This window comes from Lutzomyia longipalpis, chromosome 2 (assembly GCF_024334085.1).
Source record: "Lutzomyia longipalpis isolate SR_M1_2022 chromosome 2, ASM2433408v1".
NCBI classification, from domain to species: domain Eukaryota; kingdom Metazoa; phylum Arthropoda; class Insecta; order Diptera; family Psychodidae; genus Lutzomyia; species Lutzomyia longipalpis.
Window position 1 is genome coordinate 35,721,371 of NC_074708.1, and position 25,491 is coordinate 35,746,861.

The 25,491-nt window shown below is 33.5% G+C and overlaps 1 protein-coding gene across 3 annotated transcripts in view; it reads right to left on the reverse strand.

Moving 5' to 3' along the window:
• LOC129790465 (protein amalgam) overlaps nt 1–25,491 on the reverse strand; it is a 55,938-nt gene that overhangs the window by 10,565 nt on the left and 19,882 nt on the right. For 2 of the 3 annotated variants that reach the window (XM_055827952.1, XM_055827953.1), the window contains exons 3-9: nt 20,020–20,095; nt 9,847–10,098; nt 2,797–2,930; nt 899–946; nt 601–738; nt 305–497; nt 72–146 (exon numbers count right to left, since the gene is read on the reverse strand). In XM_055827952.1, coding sequence (XP_055683927.1) covers nt 72–146; nt 305–497; nt 601–738; nt 899–946; nt 2,797–2,930; nt 9,847–9,967 — 709 coding nt within the window. In that variant the 5' untranslated portion in view covers nt 9,968–10,098; nt 20,020–20,095. The remainder of the gene's footprint in view (nt 1–71; nt 147–304; nt 498–600; nt 739–898; nt 947–2,796; nt 2,931–9,846; nt 10,099–20,019; nt 20,096–25,491) is intronic. The other variant, XM_055827954.1, reaches the window with a different exon arrangement.

Genomic DNA, 25,491 nt, shown 5'->3' on the forward strand with positions numbered 1-25,491 from the left:
GAAAATGGAAAATAGGGTGGTTTGTGAGGTCAGTGTTGGAAAATTCATTGGGTGAACTTGATGATCCTTACCTATACACAAGTACGCACCCATCTCGGATCTCGTGAGTTTCGACAGCCACAGCGTTTCACCCTCAACCGCAAGGGCTAAATTAAGCGCAAGAGAAAAGAATGCATTTAAGTACACATCAAATATTTGTCCACAACCGACATCCCCTCTAGATTTAGAGTTTTCATTATACATACATACATATATGGGATAGGAGGAAAAAGGTGAGAGAGTGAAAATGAAGATTTAAGCTCACATTTCGTTTTGCCATGCGGTGCATTCCGGGCAATGATTTCCCTGCCATCCTCTCGCCTCCAGACAATTTTCGGTTTTGGGTAGCCACGCGCTTTGCATACTAATTTCGCTGAACCACCCTCTGGCACCATCATATCACCCGAGGTCTCCTCGTATATGATATCTGGTGGTATGACCACTTCCAGAAATGCAGTCTGCAACATACAAAACATCAAAAGTCATTTGCATATCGATTTATTAAATTAGCCCCTGCTTGACAATCACGAGCATGAACTATAGGAAACCAATTCCATTTACCTGCATTTTCATAGGATCCGTATTGACCTGACACATGTATTGACCCCGATCTTCCATCTTAACATTGCGAATCACAAGTGTCCATGTATTAAAGTCATTGTGTGTCACGCTGAGACGGTCATTATTTGTGATTACGTGCTGGAGTTTAAACAATTACGCATAATTCATTTAATTATATATGTATTTATAGCTAGGAGTTATTATGCATTTTATTAGGACAGGTGACTTGGAATCTTTCGTTGTTGCCATTTTTTTTATAAAAGCAGATTAATAAAATATTGCATTTGAAAATATTTACCTCATGAATTGCTAATATGGCTTTTGCATCCGCTTTAATCCACGCTACCTGTTTTTGAATATGCGAACGTTCATTAGTTTTCACTGTATTATATGTGCTTACACGCCTAATTTTTTTTATCTATTGATTTGCATTGTGCGAAAATTTTTAAAAAGAAAAAAACTTTCAACTTATTTACTTTTAATTAAATCACGCGCCAAAATAGCGCTGTGGCTATTTCAGCGCTAAAATTTTATGCAATATCACATTAATTAGAGAGCTGTTGCTTTATATATATTTATTGTATTTATAATATGTATATATAGATTTTGGTGCAAACATTAATTAGCACGCGGTGCAGTACATGCAATGCGCTTGCATTTAAATAATCTTAACTACAGATGAGAGTGCAGTGCGTTGAAAGGATTTATTTTTTTTATTAATACATAATGGAAAGAGTCCTTTACTTTTTGAGCTATAGGTTGCTTTCTTTCATACTTTTAATAGGTAGGTATAGGTATATTATGCCAGTAGACACCGAAACTTGCTGCGAGAAATGTTTCTAGTTAATGGGAAATTGTTGAGAATGTTTCGGTATGCCACTTGGTTTGGTAGAGTCCATGCAAGTTATTTAGGGTTAATTGCTGGACGAGAAAGATTCAGTTAATTTATTACCCAAGAGGGTGGACGTAGTAAAATTTATAGATCACATTCATCTCGCAGCTCTCAGACTTTCACACCACAGCTTATCGTAAAGTCATTCTGCAAGTTCTATTTTCCAAAATCTCAATATAGAGGTGATAATTTCCAATTTGTCAGTTCTATTGGGCCTTTGAAAGAGATATTATCAACGATAGACGATGAAAAAGTTCGAAAATTTGGCATTTAACAAATTTTAAATTTACTTTATTTATTTTTTTTTTTGAGAGGGAGAGTAAACCAAATGTTGAAGTGGATTTTTCTAGTAAATAAATAAATAATCACGTAAAGCAATTAATTTATCGCTTTGTGTAATAAAATTGATTTACATTTATGTACATTACACTGTTGCATATAATTTCTTTTGTTTATTTAAAATTTCATTCCACCAAAGGAAAAATCTGTTGAAACATTTTTAAACAATGTTGTTTTATTTATCGATCGATTTTTGTAAAATTTTGATACGCATTTTTTGCTGCAAAATGCATACCTACATATACATATACATACATATGTATGTGTATACATAACAATTGTATGTATACCCTCATGAGCATATTTATTTTGTGTATTTATGAAATTTGCTGAACATTAGTGAGCAAAGAGGAAGCTGAGCAATTAGCCCACGGGTCCTCGATAATTGGCTGCAATTAACCCTCACATCGGTTATTTTGGAATGTATGATGGATTTTTAAGCGGATTGTTGAAATTCATTCTAAATATCATTTACAGAATTCCATGGGAAAGTGTCTGTACATATGTTTATGTACCTACCTACGTCATATGTATTGCAGAAATAACTTTAATATTAAACTAAACGAGCTTTGGTAATTATACTAAATCAATCAATATCGATTTGTGGATATGAATTTGCTGACATTAAGTAAGAGACTCTTTCCATGTTCTGCATTATATATAGGTGCCGACAGGTAAGGTAAAGGGGTTCAAATATTAAGGTTGGTGCTCTGTGCTCTGTGCTGACTACCGGTGATTTTTGACAAATTCTAAAATTTGGCTAAAATAAAATTTTGGGAATATGAGTGAAATTTTGCTCGGTAGGCTTTCAATTTGTCACTATTGATAAAATAAGTTGTCCATAAAATTTACTGTGAGGTGCGAAGGTGCATCATTGGTGCTCTGGTGAGTGGTGTTCATCATACAGCATCCATCAGCATCAACCACAACTCATGGAACGTATTTAATGAAAAACCGATACATACCCTCGCTTGTGTAGAGTCCCCACTCACCCTATAACCACCTAAATTGTTGACAACACATGTGAATGTCGCATCTCTGCCCGCTGCTACTGTCACGTTTTCCAATGGGAACACAAAGTCCGGCTCAAATGCTCCGGCTGTGTGAAAAATGAAAAATTATTGATTTAATTAAACTCCCTCCAATTTCCCACCCTCTTGATTACTCTTCTGCGATAAACACACATTGATTCGACTACATATTGTGCAACACATTGGCCATTGGGGCTATTGTTGAACTTTTCGAGCTCCAGAGAGAACCTATACCACACCACTTATCATTTCGACCGCGCAATTATTAGGTTTTCAATCTCTCTCACATTCATTTTCATTTTTTTTGTGCCATAAATATTTCAAAATATTTACGCAATTGCAATTGGGCTGTAGGAGAGTATTTATCTGAGTTTTCTTCCCTTGGTAGACAAGAATACTAACAAGAAAATACAGATGGACAACAAAGAGAAGTGTTGGAGTTGCATAAAATAAATAATTTGATAATCCAGATTATTTAAAGGAAATTTTTGAAATTTTCACGAAGTATAATTTCAAAGCTTTTTGGAGAATTGAAAGCTGAACCAATTTTTGTTAAGTAACTGAATTCTTTCGAATTTTGTAAAAATAAAAAAATATATATAACCTACTGTAATTTTTATACACTCAGAGTAATGAAGTAAAATTGACATACATAGGGGAGACCGGGATAAAAATAGTCATTTTGGAATTTTCAAATGCCAATTTCTCCCAAAATATAAATCGGAAAAATCGGAAAAAATTAGGGTGTAAAGCCCTACCAACCTATAATTTTTGACAGTAATTTGGAGGTTATTCGATCAGTACTTTAGGAGTTAAAAATGAAAATAGATTTTTGGCCCATTTCCCAAACTTTTGCGTATTGAGAAAAACGCGTTTTCCGAAGTTTTCCTTCAGCAATTTTCCAATCTGATAATTTTTCTCACTAGCTGGGTTACTACAGAAAACGTTGCCAAGGTGTATTTTTCACTAACTTTTAATGATTTTTCTGTACAATTATTTGAATCAAAACATACCCCTTGGGGTAGATCGGGTCAGCCCATGTAAATCATATGGGAGATCGAAATTTTTGGCATATTTTCTATTCATTTGTTGCAAAATGGCGTGTTTGAGAAAATCGCAAAATTCTCTGTTTTAGTGCGTATAAAAGTGAAATTCCTTGTCGCGGATCAAAAGGTGAGAAGTTTAGTTATCAACTACTATCAATCTCTCAGGTGGAAAATCATTGGAAATGTCGGAAAATTCGACCGACTTTATTTAGCCAACTGGTGACTATATTTACCCGCCGCGTTTAAAAATAGTCAGAAGCGGAAGGGTTCAGGAAAAGCTCGAAAACTCATATTTCCCGTGGAGATAGAGAAAAGTGGTCTGAGACAAAGTTGTAGGCCAGGAAATTTCCTATAAGAATGACCTATCGAGGAAATTTTCTTGCCCTTGGGGAATCCTGCAGATAAGGATTTATGCAAATTGACTATTTTTACCCCGGTCTCCCCTACATCTTAGTTAAATATACATAATACAATGGACAAATTCGGGTTAATTCAGCACGTTTTGTTGGAAATAAATTAATCATTATGTTTTTCAGGACGGTTGCAATACGAATCAAATCAATCTATGATACTTAAAAAATCATTTCGGAGCTTTCAACAGGGATAGTTTGGATGAAATTGATGCACAAATACATAAAAGAATTACGGAAGTCAATTTAAATAGTTTAAATTTGAAGCATAAATCGTTTTTGTTTGTGAAGGAATTCAGATCGATCCAGACTAACAAAAAAAATCTTTCTATTTTTATTTCAAATGATAAAATCAAAATATTTATTTTTTCAAATAAAGGCTTTGATTGAAAGATTTTAATTTTATTTCTGATAGATGACAACAATTTCAAAGGGGTTAAATACGTCTGATCTATTAGTTTATAATTTCATAAAATGGAAGATGGGGAAGTTACCCAATTACTTCATCAATTTGAATGGCGCAAATGGACCAAAAATGAGTTTGACAAATTGCATGGGAATATTTGACAAAGTCAATTACGGTCGAAATTTAATAATAAAGAGTGATTATAAATCCCTTGTTGCTCACGATAAATGAACAGCATATTCGTCATTTTCCCTCGAGTGTAAGGGTATTTTAGGGGTAACCAGAGAATGGGTTTATGTGTATGTTATACAGAGAGAGAGCCAAATTGCGATTGCTTATTGTTGTTGCGATGATTGTTAGTCGGCTCATTAACGTCATTATGAGGATACTCGAGGGATTTGAAGAAATTTTGACAAGGGATGAGAATTTTCTCTATTATTGTGTTGCTTTTAATGAAAAGCATTTAATTTATTACCCTAAAGGGATTGTTAAACGTAATGATTTTAAGAGAGAAAATTATTTTATTAATTGTCTGCAATTTAATTTGTGTCACCGAGAAAAAATCGAAAAAAAATAGCTGATGGTTCTTTAATATTATGTTGAGTTTTTTTTTAAATTGTATAATGAATATAAAAGAAGGAATAAAGAAAATATTAAATCAGATATTATATTGAAAAGAAAATCAACTGAAATTGGCATATCCCAAATTGGAAAGCTTCAATCCAAGTGTCTTATCTAGATATAAATTCCTTTTTTTCATGATGCACATCTGGCGTCTGGACGTCGGTCAACAATCTCATAGAGAAATTTTGGGTCTTCTTGTGCCCGCCCATGGCAGTGAAGGATATGGAGTGCCAATCTTGCAGCTGGAGTGGGAGTGTAAATGGGATGATATCCTCAGGATGCTACAGCAATAGAGCCACAGCTGACGGAGACTTTTTCACACAATCAAGATGTAATATTGATTTTCATGGCTCTAGGCAAGGCAACTTTAACGTGTGGATTAAATAAAGGCCATGTCGTTGTATAGATATGGAGATAGGATAAAAATATTGAGGGGTTTTACACGTTAAAATATGATGGTATAAACTTACAAGAAAGGGTCTGTTGAACTCTTTGTTTTCTTTCTTTTTTTTTTGTGTGAATTTATTAAATCCTGAAATATTCGAGCATATTTTCGGTCAATGTAAAGTCAAGGTGTTTGCTTAAATACTGTAGTTCTGCAGTTGTTTCTAAACAGTCATTTAGTTGAGTGTAAATGTGGTGTCTAATTTTACCAAACAATGTGCCATGCTTGAGGGGAAAAGTTTCAAAAGCACCACGTTGGTGAATTGCATTTTCCGCAATTTCAACCACAGAAATTCAGCAGAAATCACTAAAAGGACTCCAAAATATCCACTAGACTCAACAAAACTTTCTCAGAAATCATTTTTCTCGACCACTGTATGACTGCTTTAACCCACCTTGTCAGTGTGCAAATATTAAATGAGAGAAGTTGTTTATAAACTAAGGCCTTTTATGAAAATCTATACATTTAAAAAAGCAAAGAAACATTTATACACAAACGGTTCTATTTAAAATTTGAAAGTTGTTTGAATCAATTTAAAACAATTCAAATATAAACAAGAAACTGTAACCACCTTACAAATTATATGTTTTTCATTTCTTTTCCTTTGTATTCATTTTCCACTTTTCCTTTCCACACTGGTCACTTTAGGACACTTTTTGACATTTATTATTAAAAAAAAAAAATGTTTGCTTGTTTTGTTTGAATGAAAATCTTACTTTCTTTCTCTTTAAATGATTTAATTTTCTCAAGAAATGTGAAGAGAATATAAAGATAGTAGATGTGCGCGAATGAATCCTTTTTTGAGTAACTTTTCAAATTAACCGAGAAAGAGCGTGTGTGGCGGAAGAAGTTTCCACTGAACACTGAATGATTCAATTGTCCTTGTGCGCAACCGATCCAATTTTAAATGCTAACTATATAAGGTATATAAGTATATATAGTTAGAACGACAGAGAAGAAAACTATCACCATTTCACCATCATTAAATTGTGATTGTGTGAAAGAAATGCTAATTTCACACGATATGCTCCGTACAATTTGAAATGCTTTTGGTGCGAAGAATGGATTTGGGGGTGGGTGGGTGTAAAAGGAAGTGGGTGGGTGACAACACAATGAGGAAAGAAGTTTCTTATTCATAGAGAGGATCCTCTGAAGCAAGAGGTGTAAGGAAACTGGTCAACAGCGTACTTTATATGCTTGAGGGGGATTTAGAAAGTTTAAGAGAAAAGTTACACATAGAACGAGCAAGAAGTCTGCAAGTGATTCTCCGAGAATGCACAACTTTCTACTTTCACATTGCTGTTGTGTCATTTTCATGCCAACGAAAAAGTCACTTCTCCACCATGCAATCTATAGCTCTCACCAGGAGTGCCATAATGTTTTAATATCTTCTTGCATAATGAAATGTAAAATTCACAATTCATTGTCAAATAATTAATTCATTTACTCCCATTTATTTGAGCATTCTTTTTTTTTAATTCACTCCAACTAGATTTAAGAATTGCGGGATGAGGAAATAATTCAATAATATTGGTTTAATTAATACAAATTGTGAAAATAAAAAAGGTAAAAAGGCATTTAAATACCTATAAAAAATTTATAAAAGTAATTTGAAGTTTTTTTTGTACATGTAGCCTTATCCCGATACTACGTATGTACGTACATCTATTGGATTACTAATATCGATTACATTGAGTTATTGAAAATGTTTCCAAAGGGATACTTTTCCATTTTTTCGTGGCTTTATGATTTTTGCATCCTTTGATCTTAATACTCTTAATGGAAAATTCATAGCTGCAAATGTGCCAGAATGACCACAGAAAAAAGAGCTTTATAAAAGTACCTCCTACTCACTCTCAGTGAGTATGGAGTGGTAATGAAGAGTGAACATTGAGCCCATCAGTGAAATGAGTAAAGTATTACAATATTGCAATAAAAAAGGTAGGTACATGTCGAGAATTATGAAAGCACTCACATACTAACATATCCATACAAGTTTAAGTAAAATAAATGTATTGTAATGTATAAAGTCAAGAAATCTTTGAAATTTTAAGAATTCGTATTGATTTTCCAAAGATTTTAAGGATTTCTCGGTCACACAAAATATTTTCAATAAATTAAATAATCATATAATCATTAAAACAAAATGATCGTGGTCTAAAAACATAAAAATATCATGGTGGTTGAGACAAATAACATCAGAACAATGTGTCAGGCAAGTCAGTTTTTCAGGACGAGACTTATACAACACGATACTAATGACAAAACTCATATAAAAAATATTTCATCTTTATGCCTATGCTACCATATATGCTACCTTATATGACATACATGTATTTATTAATAATACAAAGTTATAGCCCATATTAATGTTAATAACTTATTATAACTGACTATAAATGATAATTATTTTCACGACAGAATGAAAAACAAGAGAAATTTGATTATCTAATTCCTTTCGCATATGATCTTGTATTTGCAAGCATAGATGCGAAACTTTGTCCATCCGTCAATCTCTACAGGAAAATCTATAAAAGTTAGCAAAGGAACAATAAAAACCATAAATACTTCGTGCGTTGCTGTCGGGAAAGCTGTGAGGGTGAATTTCCAAATCTCCCACCACACCACGGAGTTGCAGAAAAATCTCAACAAATTTCTCTTTTCATGATTATTGTTCTTCGTACACATAAGAATAACACGTGTTAGAGAGGAGCAAGGGGGCAAGCATAACAGATGCTATCAAATAGAAAAAAAACAGCTTGTATCCCAATATTACAAGTAGAAAAGTTTTCTTCTTCATTCCAAACTCATATTCTCCATTCACAGATTTCATTCAGAAAATTCGTTCACATTTTTCGCACATATCCCCCCACATGGGTTAAGCTAAATTTTATCAGAAGGCCTGCCCACCGTACACAGGAGAACGGTGATGTGAAATATTAATTCATTTTCAAATTAATTTTTAACGATGGATGCTGCACTTCCCACTCAACTCAATTCACGGTCTAAGAATTCAGAAAAGCTCATACAGAACGAAAAAGGTTTATAAGTTCATTTGTCTATTTTTTTTCATTATGACTATTTAGTTTTAATCAGTTGAACGGTGAAAAATTTTTAATTCTTTTCGATATTTTCGTGAGGATAGAATTTTATTCTGAATTCTATGATTATCATAATCGTATTAGAAACATCTTCTTACCTTTTAAGAATGATTTATCCATACTGACTAAATAATTTTATTGCTTATTCAATTGACTTAAATTTAATGTGATGCATTCACTGATTTACCAAACATTACATTATGCGCACCTTTATTTTTGTACGTTAGTGTATGAATAAAACAAAAAGCAGAAGCCAATCTGGACGGATTTACCGCACGAATTTAGAACATGAAGGGATTTTCCTGAAACGCGGAGGCTAGATTTTCAGGGCTTTACTTTTTTGTGAACTTCTTGAAATACACAAAAAAAAAGAATTCGCGCATTGCGCAAATATTCCAGAAAAAGCCGATAAATTAAATTACTCCTGCCGTACGGCTCATAAAGTATTCATAGTTCGGTGAATTTTACCAAGCGAATTTTTATTATTTTCCTTTTTTTAGTTACTCTTCTACGGTGTTAGTTCAGGAAGAAGAGTAAGTCATATACAAAATGCGAATATTTCAACTGAAAGACCAATTTTCACGGAAAGATAAAATTATGCGCTATGTAGATAATGGGAAATGGATTAATAATTTGTTTGTGATAAAAATGGAAGTAAAAAGAATCTAGAATTTTGGCAGTGTGGTAGTGAAAAACTCGTGAAAATCATTGAAACTAAATTATGCTGCAAGTCCATAATAATTATAAATACAAAAGGATTTCAATGTGAACGTGAAGTGGTTGTTCTATGGAGCTCAAACTTTACGTACAACAACAATTTCCCGCGTCAATTTTCCAAAATTATGTTCATAGTTAGTACACCTATGTACACCCCTTGATGGCATTATTATGTGTGTTTATGCTGAGTGGTTGATGGTGGAGCACAAAAATTATAATGAAATGGTTTACTCACCATGTCCAAATGATGAAAGAATCACAACAGATAGAATCGACAGAATTTCCACTAAACTACGACTCAATGGGGCTTTATGAAAAATTTCGATGCGATTAAATATATCCTTTGTTCTCGTCATCGTGATCCAGTGGTTCTCTGTGCATTCTTTATCCACTCGTTCTATCGATGATTCCGCTTTTTTGTGTGTAATTCACGTGGTTCGATGCGATTTCACAGGACCTCCCTGGATTACCATCGATTGCGCATAATCTGCGAAATAAAAGGAGAATCATAAAACCATATCGGACATAACTCCAGAATTACAGAGAGATTAATTTTTTTTAAATATAAACTATATATGTTGTATACAAAAAGCACAATCGCTTTAGATACCTATATTTAATAATTTGGGCATATATGTATGTATGTACGTACACATATATATAGGCACATAAGCTATATTATAGGACTCATGATGAGTTTTAAGGGCTTTTTTCTGAGTCATTTATATTCGTCGCTTTTCTCATTGTCTTTTTGCTAACATATATAGCCTAAAATTTATTAGATGCGAAAGAGAATTCTGAAAGCTGAATAGATTCTTCTGGTGGTTCATTTAAAATAATTTATCTATTGTATTTTCCTCATCATGCACATTAAAAGCAATAAATTGTGGCAGTTGACATTAAACAAGTAATTATGTTTGTGTTCATTTTGTCGACATTGTCGCAAACCCTCACACAACAGCATCCCGCCCCTCAACGGAAACCCATCTCAAACTGCCACTGATGCCGAGTATTTATTTCCCGCTCGCCTTTTATCCTTTTCTGCATCACATATTGACTCATCTACTCTATTAAACTCCATAAAACACATACACACCGCACCCACATCCCCGCACATCCTCTATTCTTCAATGATGGTATTCTGTAGCGTAAATCTTGTGTTTGCCTTCCTTATTACTTTCTAATTAATACATGACGCAGGATGAGAAAAATTTCCTCTCAATCTAAAGGCATTGAGTAAACTTTCATAAGACCATTGTGTAATTGAAAGTGTCCCATGAAGTATATTAAGTTGTCGGAAAGTTGAAGCCGAGAGAATTATATAGAAAACCAGAAAGGATTTGCATTCAATTTTACCGGTACTTAAGGGGGAGGATCGTTCTTAAACTTTACTTATATAGACTCTGTAAAACTTTTTGTTTTACTTTTTAGATGCTGCAAAAAGCCTCATGTGGTACTGCAAGGAATTGTGAAAGAAAGCAAAGAGATTTTTCTTCAATTTAGAGAGAAAATCAAGATGGGATCACGTGGAATTATCGAACATTATAAAAATCTATAGAGGAAAAATATATCAATTAAATCAGACCAATTCCGCAAATAAATACAGAAAATTGAGCTTTGCAAAGTTAGAAAATGAAGTTGAGGAAGTTTTAGAAAATGATTTTAAATGCTGCTGATTCGAAGTAAAGTAACGTTGAGTTTTGGCACGAAAGTAGCATTCACTCGAAAACACAACATTCACTATATTTTTGGTGTTGCCTTTTGAAACAATTAATCTTTGCCCTAGGAATTTGCTCGGGAATTTCTAAATGAACAGACTGGATCGCTACTTGTAGGCCATTTAAATTGTGCTTCAGTTACTCGCTGTACATACTCTCTTCTCCCTGCCTCTGTGAGTAATCTATATGAGGAAAGTCTCGAGAAAAGTGACTTAAAGTGCTAAAAGTTTAGGCTTTGTGATTTAATAAAATGTCCAAATACACTTGAGGAGCACAAAAATAGCTATTAGCTGTTAAATTCTTTAGGCACAGAACCATTTCAAGTTTTCCTCTGAAATCTTAATGAAAATGAAGAAAATTAGATGATGACTATAAATGTAACATAGGATTGTTTAAAATTCACTTCATTTTCCAGTAAATATTCAAGAGTTCTCCAAGAAAAGTTTGCTAAAATGTAATAATAGCTCTGCAGAAGGAACATCGTCACCGCTTCTTCTTAGCAAAATATTTATTTTGAAAGATTTTCCTCATGTTGCATGTCAAGCACAATGACTTCACATTGTCTGTTGCAAGAGCATTTTCACGAAGAATGTTTATGGAAATCCACAAGACACTGCAAATAAATTTGTGTCTTCAAAGCTATATCTAATTCATTCTTTACTGAACATGAATATTTGTGTTGAATTTTGTAGCATTATTTCAAAAGCTAAATATATACCTCAATCAATAGTAAAGTTTTCATTTTTTATGAGTCTCAAATGTAATTTTTTCTTGTAGTAACGACATTTATTTGAATTCTTAACCATCTAATTAGCAAGTCAACGATAAGACTGCTTGTTGTTGGGTTACATAGAATTATTGTCTGTGAATTGAATCCATGTTCAACAGACGTGAGTGATACTGCAAAGTGTATTTAATCCGAAAATTATTCATATTAGTTGAGCATGTAGTTGTTTTCGATGTGCAATTAGGGTACTTTGTGGTGGAAAATGTTATTTTGGATCACTTGAATACAAAGTTGAATAATACCCTGAATTTGGACTAACATTGTTTTCATGTAGTATACATATCTATGTACATATGTACATATGTAATGTATATAATAGTAACTGCATAATTTTCAAAGATTTGCATTTAATTCATAAGGGAGAACGGCCCAATTTGGATATCTTAATGCCATTTTTAGTGCATTATTTATTCAAAAACGGTTAGACTTCAAATGTGGAAAATTAAGGAAAAGATTAAAGTATAAAATGGACTTTAAGTTGCTCTAAAATTAAAAATATTAATTTCTACTTTATTCCATTTTTCACCTTTTGCGAACCTCCAGATGTCCGAATTGGGCCATTTATACATAATGTTTTAATAACAGAGTGTTTTTTTTTCTTAAGAATTATTAGAATCTTTGAATAATATTCCAAATTTTCTTTGAAAATTACCCTTGTTCTTTTTATTTTCTTCTCCAAAATCAATCTAATGCAATAAATTCTTGGTAGATTTCCAATTGTAATGAACCCTTCATAATGTGGAATGAGGACAGCTGAGTTGTACTATCAAGTGGGATTGTATTTCTGTTTGTGTAGACATTTCACTGTGTGCAATTTCTAGGGGTATGTATCAAAATCCCCATCTCCTGCAATTACTCACCCACATGTCTAAACATTTATCCGTGGTTTCGTGTGCTCCCCAACACAGCCCCTTTGTTACCCTTCCCGAAAATTCCATAAGTGTGCATTGTGTTTGCACTGCAAAATGGAGACAACCGTGTCACCCTCACCAACTCTGTGACCTGTCTTGTAAATCTCGTACCAGGGCTCAATTCGGCCGTGGTGTTGGATGAATTGCGGCATTGGGTTGCATTGTTGCACAAAAAAGGACAATCCCTTTGGGGATTTTGGTGATGGACAAGAACAAAACCACACTTCCTCGCTGCTACCGTTGAAAGAACACCGCATTCAAATTCAATCAATATTATAAATACATAGAGGCATGAAACAAAAGGATAATTTTTTTGTGGGAAAGGGAAAATTGAAATTCATTGTTAGTATGCAATGTTAACAAATTCATACTAAAAAAAATGACTAAAAGCTTATGTTTGAGCTTTAGTTGAAGTGAAAATTTGTTCTATAGAAAATATATTGCATGACCATCTCTGTAAAACGTTAGGCATAGTTAGCGAATAAACTAACTTATATTCTGCTTATAAATAAATTTAAAATTAATATTGGTATCCAAATACATCGTACAAATCATTTTATCTCATATGCATGCATCCGTGAATTTCATTTGTGAAAATTCAAGTGAAAATCAATTGCATACCATTCAACGAACAAATGGTCTGGCAATTATTGTAGTCCACGTAAAAAGCTTCCGGAAGATACTGAATATGTACAAAGGGTACGTGTTTTATTGGTTTGGCAGAAATCACCGGAAGTGGTATATGTACACAGCACATACTACATAGTTCAATGAATAAGTTAGATTTATTTAGACAGGAGGTACAGAGTATTGAAGTCAATGAAGATGATTGTTTTTGACTAAATAATTGCTTTGGAAAAAAGTTTCGTGTATAAACTATAAAAGAGGAAAATTCTAACTATTCTACATATACTTTGGGGCATTTTAGACGTTTAGAATAATAATTTTGATTGCTTTTAGCTTTTGTAGAAAGATATTAATCAAGACAATTTACTTTTTCTCAATTAAAGTATAAATTATGTATATATATACTAAATTTAATTACAGACTTTGCATAAAGCTCAATGAATGATGTGTTATCCATATGAATGCAAACGAGAAAAAATTTGATTCAATTTTGGGTAAACTTAATCGCTTATCTCTTTCCTCATGGATTTTCTTCGAATGTTAAATTTTCTTCACTCCTCCCCCCATTCTCCCCCATTTTGGGTGAAACGAGGAATGGTATTGGATGTGTGTGAAAAGTTAAATCTGACTACAAACACATCGTCTTTAAAAAGCATGAAATAGAGTCAAAAATTTGGGTAGGAGTGAGTGAGAAAAGGCGAGAAGATGAGACACATGAAGAGACTTTTCTTCTTATAGCATCTCTTGGTTCATTGCTTCGGTTTGTTTACAGCTTTCCCAACAATTCGAGATACAGCACGTTTCTAATATGTAGTTGCTCCTTTCACGTTTTCCTTTTGTTACCCCTCCACACCACGTCCAATCCTTAGTTTAACACTCTCAGCATCTCCTTCACATTTCAGCTTACTGGCTTGTAAGTCGGAAGTGTTGGAAGACACTCAATGTACTGATACACCCCTTGAGACTTAAGGAATTTCTATTTTTTCTGTTTCTTTTTTTCTTGTGGCAATATCCGCTTTTAAGCTTTAAAAACCCCAAAAGTATTTGCTGAGGCTTTCGATACATTTGCTTTTTGCATTTTTTTTTATAAATTAAGTAAAGTTCTGGACTTGTGATTTTATTGCCATTTTTTTCTTATAGAGAAGTATACTATTTTAATTGTTTAAAGTATCACCCTATACATATATTTGCCTATGTTGGAAAGCCACAAAAGCTCAAAAGCTAAAAAAAAAATATCAGAAATAAATTTAATATTCTACTTTATAAATAAAATAATTTAAAAACAAAGCTTTTTGATATTGTTCAAAAAAATCATTGAGAGGGTGAAATTCACCATTCATTGTACATTTATATACATAGTTAAACCTCCAATATAATATGTACGTGTGTGTATATATAATATAGATTATAATAATCTGCTACGTCTGCTACGTGCATGTGAATGGGAGAAAGTGAGGTAGAGTAAAATTGTGCAAAGTTTAATTTTGCTGACTTTCAAACAAGATTCATTTGATTGAATTTCCGGAATTATAATATGCCGCAAGTTAAGCTCTCGTGTTTTCCACTTTCAAATGTTTACCATGTGTATCGAATAAAGTGCGGAAATTGTTGGAAAATTTGCGAACGGAGACAATGTGGGAAGTGTTTACATTTCTCAGGCAGGATACTGTGGCTCCCATGGATTAGCTTCCAATACCTTTAGCATTATTTTAATACCAACACCATAGATAAGGAATTTTCGGGGGTGATTTTAAAGCTCTATATGATGTAGTCAATATACCTGCAATTCACGATGGAAAAGGTATCAGGAAAAAAGAAGCATTTCATTCGTGATTTTTTTTTCATGAATTCTTTGTGAAGCTTGAGCTTGTGACAGGAGTGTGAGAGATTGTAAGTAGATTTAAATCCACTTTTCATGTCACGAGAGGAATATGTACCTATGGCCATTGAAAGGCTCTGCTTTATCATGACTGGAAGTTTTCTCTTATTTTTTGTTGTTACACCAACTCATTCTGTGAAATAAGTGAAATATTTAAAGACAGAGAATTTGGGAGGAAAGAATTTTTTGGAAAGTTTTATTTTCTGCATTTCTTCGCACATAATCGTATTTCAAGTACATGAGGTTTGCGGGTGAGGAAGAAAATTTTCACAACAGAATGTAGACAAAGTGGTTGGAACAAATGGGTGACAGAAAATGCGCCAGACGGAAATTCTTTTAAATATTTTATTAGGTGGATGTTGGCAAGAGGAATGTATTTTATACGCTGCGACAGCAAAAGAAGCAAATTGTATTATGCCAAAAAAAAACGAGTAAATATACATCACATGAATTAGATTTCTATCAAATTTTTAACTTATCACAAAAATTATTATTATTGAGTTTGGTTTTGAACCCAAAGTGATTAATAAATCTCGTAAATGGAAAATGGGAAACTCTATCAAGTCCCGCCCATTGCCGTAGATGGTTCCATATTCAAGTCAGCAGTTTATTAATTTTAAATCAAATGCGGTCGTATATTTTGGAAAATCGCCGCGTGACCATTTACAGAACATAAAGTGGAGACATAAAAGTTCATATTTTGCTATTTGAGAAGCCAAAAAGATGTGTAATTGGACACAGTTTGATGCTTTAAAATAGTGCCACAGACTAACACAAAAAGCGTGAAATGGCCAGAGGCTACTTTTGTTGAGCTAGCAAGTCCATCGTAAAAGTGGGTTGTGGACAAGTCCTCCTTCTGGTACACGCTTTAACGATCTGGATAGAGGAGAAGCATATTGTGCTGCGGTCAGCACATTGAACATAATCATAATCGTGAACAATCTCTCCGAGATGCCTTCGGGTTATTCACTGAACATTTCATCGTATTATTGTTATGTTTTATTGAGCATTAAATTATTTTATTGACTCCCACTTTTAGTATAAACCTCATACTTTTGAGGGTGTCCCCTCTCAGCAAAATTCTCAACACATCGCCTTAACACATGCAACAATAGGTAATGTTCAATCCTGTTGAACATAAGGGGTTTTAGAAATGAATTGAGCACTTGATCATTGAATTTGATGAGAAGGATTCTTGAGGGCATGGTAAAAAATTAAAATTCATTTTTTTACGTTGATAAATTGATCATTTTCACGTTGAATTTAATTTTTAAAGTCAAACTCGCAGTTTGGAAAAAAAATATCCAAATATTGCGAAAAGCTGCGGAGTAGATATGTACGTACATACATATACAACATACATATGCTTGCTATATATGTACGTTCATACAATATCTAATATAGTTGGAAAGTAGAGCCAAATATTTTTGCAATATAATTCGCAGTGAAAACATTACTTGGAGGAAAATTCACATGGAGATGGGAATGACAAACAGTGGAAAACCATAATACTGTGTTTATTGTTTGCTCACCGTTTTTTCTTCTTTTACTTTTTTTTTTAAGTAGATCGGTATTATTGAATTCTTGTGTACTTTGGAGGGATGCGAGAACATAAAATGAAGCATATGATATCGACATGAGGAGAAAATGAAAAAAATCAAAGAAATCAAAAATTGATTCAATTTCCCATACCAATTCAAGTGGAAGAATGTAAGTGTTTGAACGGTTGGAAAATATCTGCACTATCATTTTAAACTCTCAATGCTTTTTGCGAGGATATATTTTTGAAGGAGAGTAATTGGATGATTTTGTAGAGTGATATGTGTGTGAGGAGATAAATTGTGATATTTAATTAAAATACATTCCGACCCATGTTGTATGCGAAAAATTATGTTTAAAGTTTCCGCCCACATTGTAGCTTTGCAAGCAATTTAGTGTGGCACGAATGCATCGCAATCAGGGTGAATTTATCTCTATGAAACACTATTAACAATTATCAATGTGGAATCAGGAACGCTAGCCGTCCGCCCATTTGCCAAGTTCTTAAAATGTTATTTTGAGTTTGCGTCTCTCGCATATCCCTTATAGAACACCAAAACTTTCACGAAAAGCTGATTTTATAGTGTGAAATAGTAATCCGGCCGATAAGCATGCAATACTATATGTACCCCGCGCGTGAACTCTCAAATGGATTACAATTGTGGTCAGAGTTTTGTACGGTTCTTCATTCACTGTCGCTACGGGCAAGATATAGGGTAAAATGGGGTGGTGGTGTGAAAGGGAGGTTTTTAAAGTGAGAAAAGCGAAAGTTTTTAATTCAATTCCTAAATGAGTTTTCGTTATGTTTTGGCAAAGAGGAGCCCCATGACAATCTCTCGCTCCTTGGGTGGATTGCTTCCGATTTCCTCCACTCTACCATACACAAGTCGAAACAACTGTTCGATTTTTGCTATCTCGCGCTTGCACTTGCCCCTGGAGCGTTTCTTTATGCCAAGTGTTTGTCTTTGGGTGGCTACACCAAAGTGTATTATATAGCAGCCCCCAACCGGCAATTTCTCATACCTATCATGTTTCTTGTCTGTTTACTTGATCCCCCACACCACACATTCCACACGGAGACGGCGAAAATGGCAATAACAAACCGGCGAGAATCCCTCATGTCTCAGGGTTTCAAACTCAACACATTTCACAGTTAAAGAATTATGGCGCGTTCTGCTTTCCGTGAGACTTTCCCATTTTGAGGGGTGATCCTTCCCCCAATCTCACTTTCCACCCTCATTCTTTTGACTTGTAATTTCACATGACTTTTTCGAGGTGTTTCACACCAAAGTGATAACTCATACCAGATCCAATTAAAGCTCCAGTAATCTCCTGTGAATTATCAAAAGATATACTCAAGTTGTTCTCCTAACGTAGTTAAATGGTAGAACATCTCTATGCTCTGAGCTGTGCTATGCCTCATTTTTTCTGCTTCTTCACCCATCCATTTATTCCTTTGGGTATTTTCTTGTTTTTTTTTTTGTATCTCGTATAAGGTAAGTGCTTTCTTCCTACACTTTGATTATGTTGAAACTACCGAGAAGAGAGTTATATATAAAATTTCTCGGTTGAATAAACTCAATGTTTTATTTATTATAATTATTCTATGTTTTAATTCTTATTGTACGAAAATTATTTATCTGCTTATCTCCTACTTCAAGATAATAAAAAAATCAAAAAATTTTTTGGCGGAATAAAAGAAATAGTTTACACAATCTTATTTTTTGATAATTCAAATATTACCCTAATTAAATGAGTGCGAAAGTTGTATTAACACTATTAACATAACATTGTTTTTTAAGTAGGTAACGTATTGTTAAACATCACATAGGTACATGTGCAGTGCATACATTATGTAGTTAAATATATTTTAGATTTTTTTATTCCAATTTTTAATTGATTATGAAAGTCGGAAAAAGTGTTTTATAGCCCTTAAATTATATAAGATTTATAAATTCAATTAACAGTTTATTAAAGTAAAAATAAGGAAAACTGTTTAATCGGTAGCTTTTAGGATATCGCTGTATGTAGGGGAAACTGGGGTAATTCGGTGAATTTTTGGGAGATAATTTTTCCTGAGTTTCATGGAAATATTTGATATTTCCCATGAGAACTATCTTACAGGAAATTTTCCGGGCTACAACTTTGTCTTAGACGATTTTTCTCTATCTTAATGGGAAAATGCTTTTTCATGCCATTTTCCAAACCCTTCCAAATTTGTCTGTTCCAAAAATCCTGGGGTAAAACGGTTAATTGCGTTTTTTGTTCGCTAATCTTAATTTAATGAAATTTTTTTTAGCAAGGCACTATAATATCTATTGAGAATGAGAGATTTGTGTATCAATTAAAACTTTTAATAAAAAAATACAAAAAATTAAAAAAAAAACGTTAAATATAAGAAATTGCTTTTTTTATTTTCTTAGTATATAAAAATTGGTAATAGTAAGTGATTAAACTTCCCAAATTGTATATAATAGTTATACTAATTAAGGGAAATTATATTTTTCAAAAATTTAAAAAGTTATTTTAAAAAAACACCAAATTCACCATTTTGCCCCAAGCGGTACTTTTTACTATCAGTGTTTTTCGGGAAAACTCGGAAAATTTTTTTCGGAAAATTCAGATTAGATTTGTGTTTTGCAATAGTTACTCTGTCTAAAAATCCATTTGGATCAAAAATATTGCAGAGAATTTCGCCAAAACTGAATTTGTAGTTGAGTGGTCAGAGTAACTTTGAGGTTCGAAAAATTTGTTTTTCAAATAAAAGCCAAAATATTGGATCAATTATTATGAAACTTTCTAGGTTTAGACAGGGGTATATATAAAGTGCAACTACTGACAAAATTAGACAGATTAGCTCTCACTGCTTCTTGAGTTATTAATTTTTATTTTTTTTTCAAATTCACAATTTTACCCCAGTTACCCCTATTTAAAAAAAAATACTTACAATTTTGCATATTTTTCCAAGAATTAATAGCAGAAACAATTGTTTCCATTCACAAAATGCTCAGAGATGCCATCATCTAAAAGGAAAAGAGAAAAATATATGTTATGATAAATTCATAATCAAGTAAAAAGTCTTGTTTATGAAAAATATAAAACTTAATTTTAACCCTCTCGGCAATTTTACTATGTTGATTTATACAATAAAAAAGACGTTTCAGAACTTTTTACATGAAATTTTAAGAATTTTGGTTAGGAATTGAATTTTCTATACAATTAAAAATTTAAAAATCTATTAAAAAATTTTTCTTAAATGTTTTTTTTCTATATATTCAAACAATCAAATTCTAGCCATCAATCTAGCATATGAATAAGTTAGTAGGTATGCTTCTGTTTTGGACTGACTGAGAGTAAAGTTGCGTATGTTGTAGGTGCTAAATGTGGCAAGCAAAGCCGGTAGTGATGCATTGTAGACACTTATTTAAGTCTACTAAATTTTAATCAAATCTTATTGCCTAAAATAAAATACTTAGAGACAGATAGAATAAAAAACTACGCCTATTGAATAATATTCAGATTCGTTAAAACGAATAAAACAACTACTAAAAATTGAGCAATTTGGATTGAAAACACCCCCATGTTCGATTGGGGGATACTGTAGTAGAGTACACCACACTGGTGTTTTCAAAAGTTGTCATTTGCGTTTTCCAACATGAAAGTGCGCTGAAGTGGATAATTAAATCTTAACTTTGCGGGAATTAATCCAACGAGCAAAAGCGAGACATAGCAATGGAAAAAGTTGTTAAAAATCTAAATGAGAAATTTGTGTTTCATTGACTTTCGCACATCAATTTATCATACATTTCAGATGGGAATGGCAACGGGGGAGGGTCATCAATTAAAAATTATATTCACATACCCCTTCGCATGAAGAGGGGCAATTTTATTGATTTAAGTGTCGGCTGTTTGATGTTCATATCGATGATTGGGGACAATGATAAAATGGTCACAATGATGCATCGCCAGAGGTCAACGTATTGGCAGTGCGACAATGATGGGTAGATTGACACTTTTGGCATAAGGGGGGTGTCGCGGGTGATCCTACGAGCACTCAAAAACTCGGTGGTGGATATGCATATGGATTTCGTTGGGCCATATGTGACAGTTTATAAATTCATTTTTGATTTCATTCGATTTTTCATGCAGCAACTTAAAATTTTAAATAACCCGTCTCGGCATCAAGTTGAACTGCAAGCATCGGCTGTAGAGTGCCAAAATCGGTGGCTGAGTGTGAAATATACTAATTACTTATTCATATGATATAGAGAAATTCGCTATATGTATGCCACGTACCCAAATTGTTGTAAAATATTAAATTTTTCAAAACATTCCCCTCTTTTTCTTTCACCCTTAACCGGTGTGTTTTGATTTAAACGTTTTAATTCCATTCGTCGAACTTGGTGGATGATATAATATGTAAGTATACCTTTGAAGGAGAATAAGCTTGGTGTTTTCATGAGATCTCGTTCGACAGTGGCGTTTCGGATGGGGGTGAATGGGACGTGCTTCCATAAAACAGTTTCTACTTACTTTACATCTCGTGAAATCATTTCAAAGTGCGAATGTTGAAATTGCTATTTAACTATAAAGCTTCTGGTCGTGAAGAAATTTTCTCACTCCTTTCGGTAACTTCTTCAGCAACACTTTGGCCTTCTCTATATACCTACTGTGTGTATAAATTCAGCTGGGGAGAAGGCTGGGGTGTGATAGCAAGGATGTGTGGGGTTCTATCATTTTCACACTCACATCTAATGTGGCCGAAAAGAGAGAGAGAGTGTGTGAAAGAGAGACAGAGATAAAAGGAGAGATTGTGCCCATTCTGTTTTTATATTACACCCACCATCCACCAGAGTACGTTTATACAACTCTAGTTACGCAGGGAGCATACAAAATTGAAATTCCTTAAGCTTTCCAACATGCCATCAAGTTCCCGAGCAGGCAGGCAGAAACCCATTCTCACATTGTATCTGGAATAACCTTTGGGAAGTTGGGAGGGAGGGATATGTGACTATAAGAGTGTGTTCTACAGACGTTCTGGAGAAACGAACCGATTCCCCTGTCCTTATCACAGATTTTCTTCCTATCGACCCCAAGCACCCCTTTGCCTTGAGTTCTCCTGCTTCGCACTCGTGCCATCCATGCATGCCAACTTTAACCCTTCAGACATGCTTCAGTGTCGGAGGCCAAACCCATAGTCATTGTCAGACCTTTAACTCCAACTCTCCCCAAATATTCACCTTTGCTGCTTCGATGTGCCTCCATCAGACCTCGAGAGAGTGCAGATGTGGGTGAAAATTCACTTAAATGTGTGCGCAAATCTGTTTAACAGACTATTGCCATGAAGGTGAGAACCGTAGAATGGCATCATCTTCAACTCTACAGTTTGCGCGAAAGTGCTATGTACATATGTATGTATGTATCTTACATTGATATTAAATTTTATTTCATCAAAATATCTCAATATCCTTGTCGCAGGTGTATAATCTAACGCTTTGTATGTATAGGAGGATGGTAATGAAAGCACATTTTTTTAAAGAATACTTTTTCGTTTTTCATTTTTTTCTCCCTCTATTATACATAATTTTTGGCTTATATACTTTTCTTAATAGAAGAATTACGCGATGAAAACAATAAAAAGTGATGAAAAATATTTAAAAATAAACGCCATTTTTTAAAGACCGAAAATTGTCCCATCAAACACAATTGGAAAACCAAAAAAGTATAGTAAAACTTTAAGCTCTTCAACTAGCATTACACGTCGACTTAAGTAACAAGAAATAATGAATTGAATTTATGAAGTTTCCTTGAAGTTGATAAGAAAATAAACAAGAACCACTATTACAAAATTAACTTATTTATTTCTCCTTGAGTCATGTAACAGTGAAAATCTTTAAGAAATGCAATTCTTGTTGCTGTATGAGAAATTAATTAAAAAGAGCACGTTTAATTGAATTTCCAGTGAAATATTTGTTCACTCTCCACTTTGAGTTAATTTGCATAGCTTAACTTTGTAAATGATCGTTTATATTGTCATGAAGTGATTAATTAAAAATACTTGGTATAAGAAGAATAATTTAAATTTTCAATTTTCCACTTAATCCATTCTATTGCCTCCCTTTTAGCTCTTTTTTTTTTACCATGCTCCCTTATAGGAGCACCAGCCGTACAATCACATTCTTGAGATGTGACAAAGACAGAGAATTTTATTTGTTTCTCCACTCCGATTCCTGAATGTCAATCAATTCTTTGTCGATTTTTTTTCTCCTCTCACAGAACTCCTTTCACAGTGATTCGAATTCATGTAGGCGCTATATGGAGACACATCCAAGTACTTCATTTCTCATGCCAAAACTGAGTGTGGGATATCCTGCGTATATGTAGGTATTTTTTCGTGTGAGTTTTATTGAATAGAAAACAGTTTTCTTCACACCACATACATCACAATTTCTGTAAAATGTGAAAATGTGAAAATGCTTTTGTGGCTGTTAAGGGAGTGAATGGGATTTGTTTAATATGAATTCAAATAAAATAATCAAAGTAATTCAATAAAATAATGGTTTGATTTTTCAATTGCTTCAAGGGTGAGGAAAGGTGTTTGCCTGCATATAAAATATACTACTTTTGACTTGTAAGAACATTAATCCTTGCATCTATAGATATAGCATATATGCTAATGTATTAAAGGTAGATATATTCTTAATTTAAAACACATTCCTAGAGCAGATATATAGGTGAAAAATCTTCTGCGCAGAGTATTCTCTTGATGCACCCCCATTGTTTCTATTTATTGTATATGTACATATGTAGGTGTGCTAAAGAAAACTCTGTGGATGGATTTAATACACCCGCGATGAGTATATGCGAGGATGAAATTAGTGGGGTGGAATGGAGAATAAACGGAAAGAGTTTGAGTAACAAAAATGTGCATAGAAACGTAAATAAAGGCAGAGAAAGAGATGAATATTGTCTGAAGAACAGCGACCCACACCACACTCCTTTGGTTAAATATACTTTGTGGGATTTGTATGCTCATTGTAATGCAACTCGTTCGAATACCTTTCCAATTGTTTACCTCTCAAAATATGTTTGTTGGTAAATAAGTGCATTAGATGGAAAATAACGGGTGAAAATTTTTCCTATATATACCAAAAGAATAATAACAGAGGTCATTCAGTGGAAAATAAATTGGGAGATAGGTAGTATGGAACTGCTACATATTCTACTTCAATGATTTTCTCATTTATGGAAAATCAGAATGGGTGCTATTGACAAATTTTAAAATAATAGTCAACTTTTCAAAAAGGTTTTAACGTACATACATACATAATACGTCCCCATATATGTATACAGTTTTATATGGAAGGTAGTCTAAATTAAAAATTCCAATTAAATTCAAGCTTGAAATTTATGGTAGTGCAATTTCCCAGCACAGAAGCCTAATGTTGGGAGGCTAAAGCAAAAATTAAACTTTAATGTTCAAATACATTATTGCTACCAATATTGTGTATGCAATAGCAGAAAAAAATACGCGAATTTACACGAATTATAATGCATTTTTTTTCACTTCCGCTTTATACAGGATATTCTGTATTCAGATGCTACCCATGGTGAGCCAGGGAGAGGGAGCAATAAAACTCGGTTAAGCGGTGTTTATGGAATTAAAATTTGGCTTTTTCCACACAACTTGCCGGCTGTATCCTCTTGTACAACACGGTGTTGCAGTAGTGTAGACATTCTGTTTGGATTTTAACTTAAACGCTTTTTTAATCTCGCTACGTGGAATGAGATTTAATGGCACAACCAACGTCGAATGTAACTATATACATGGTACGAAACGAACCAAAGAACAATGAAAATACAGGCAATAATTTAGATTCAATCTAACCTAATTCGCAAAAGGTTTTGCTATATATTATAGAAATTAGAACAATACATTAGCTAGAACCATATATGTATGTATAGTAAAAACGGAACAATAATTTCATAGAATGTTAGTCGTGTGTCTTAGGAATTAATATACATAGGTGACATTGAAAAGAAAACATTGTATTTTTAAAGCATAAAACAAATCATGAATTTTGGGTAAAAATCACCCTCAGTAGTTCAGAGCTCCCTCATCTTGGATTCCTGAATATTTTGCATATACAATGCGCCCACCGTTGTCTCATATAAGAAAACTTTACTTCCTTACAACTAAGACAGTAGTGTATTAAGGATGTTGTATAGTGCAGAGTACATGCAGAGAGTCAAGAAGAAATCCGCCATTGAATCGGTATAAAGCTTTATACTTTATTTGCACTCAACTTCTGCAGAACATCCACCCTATCTCATGTCACCATTGAAGAAAATAATACAAGTATTATCATTCATGGCGTGTCGTTGTCTCTGTTTCTCAAGCCAGAGAGACTATCGCAGA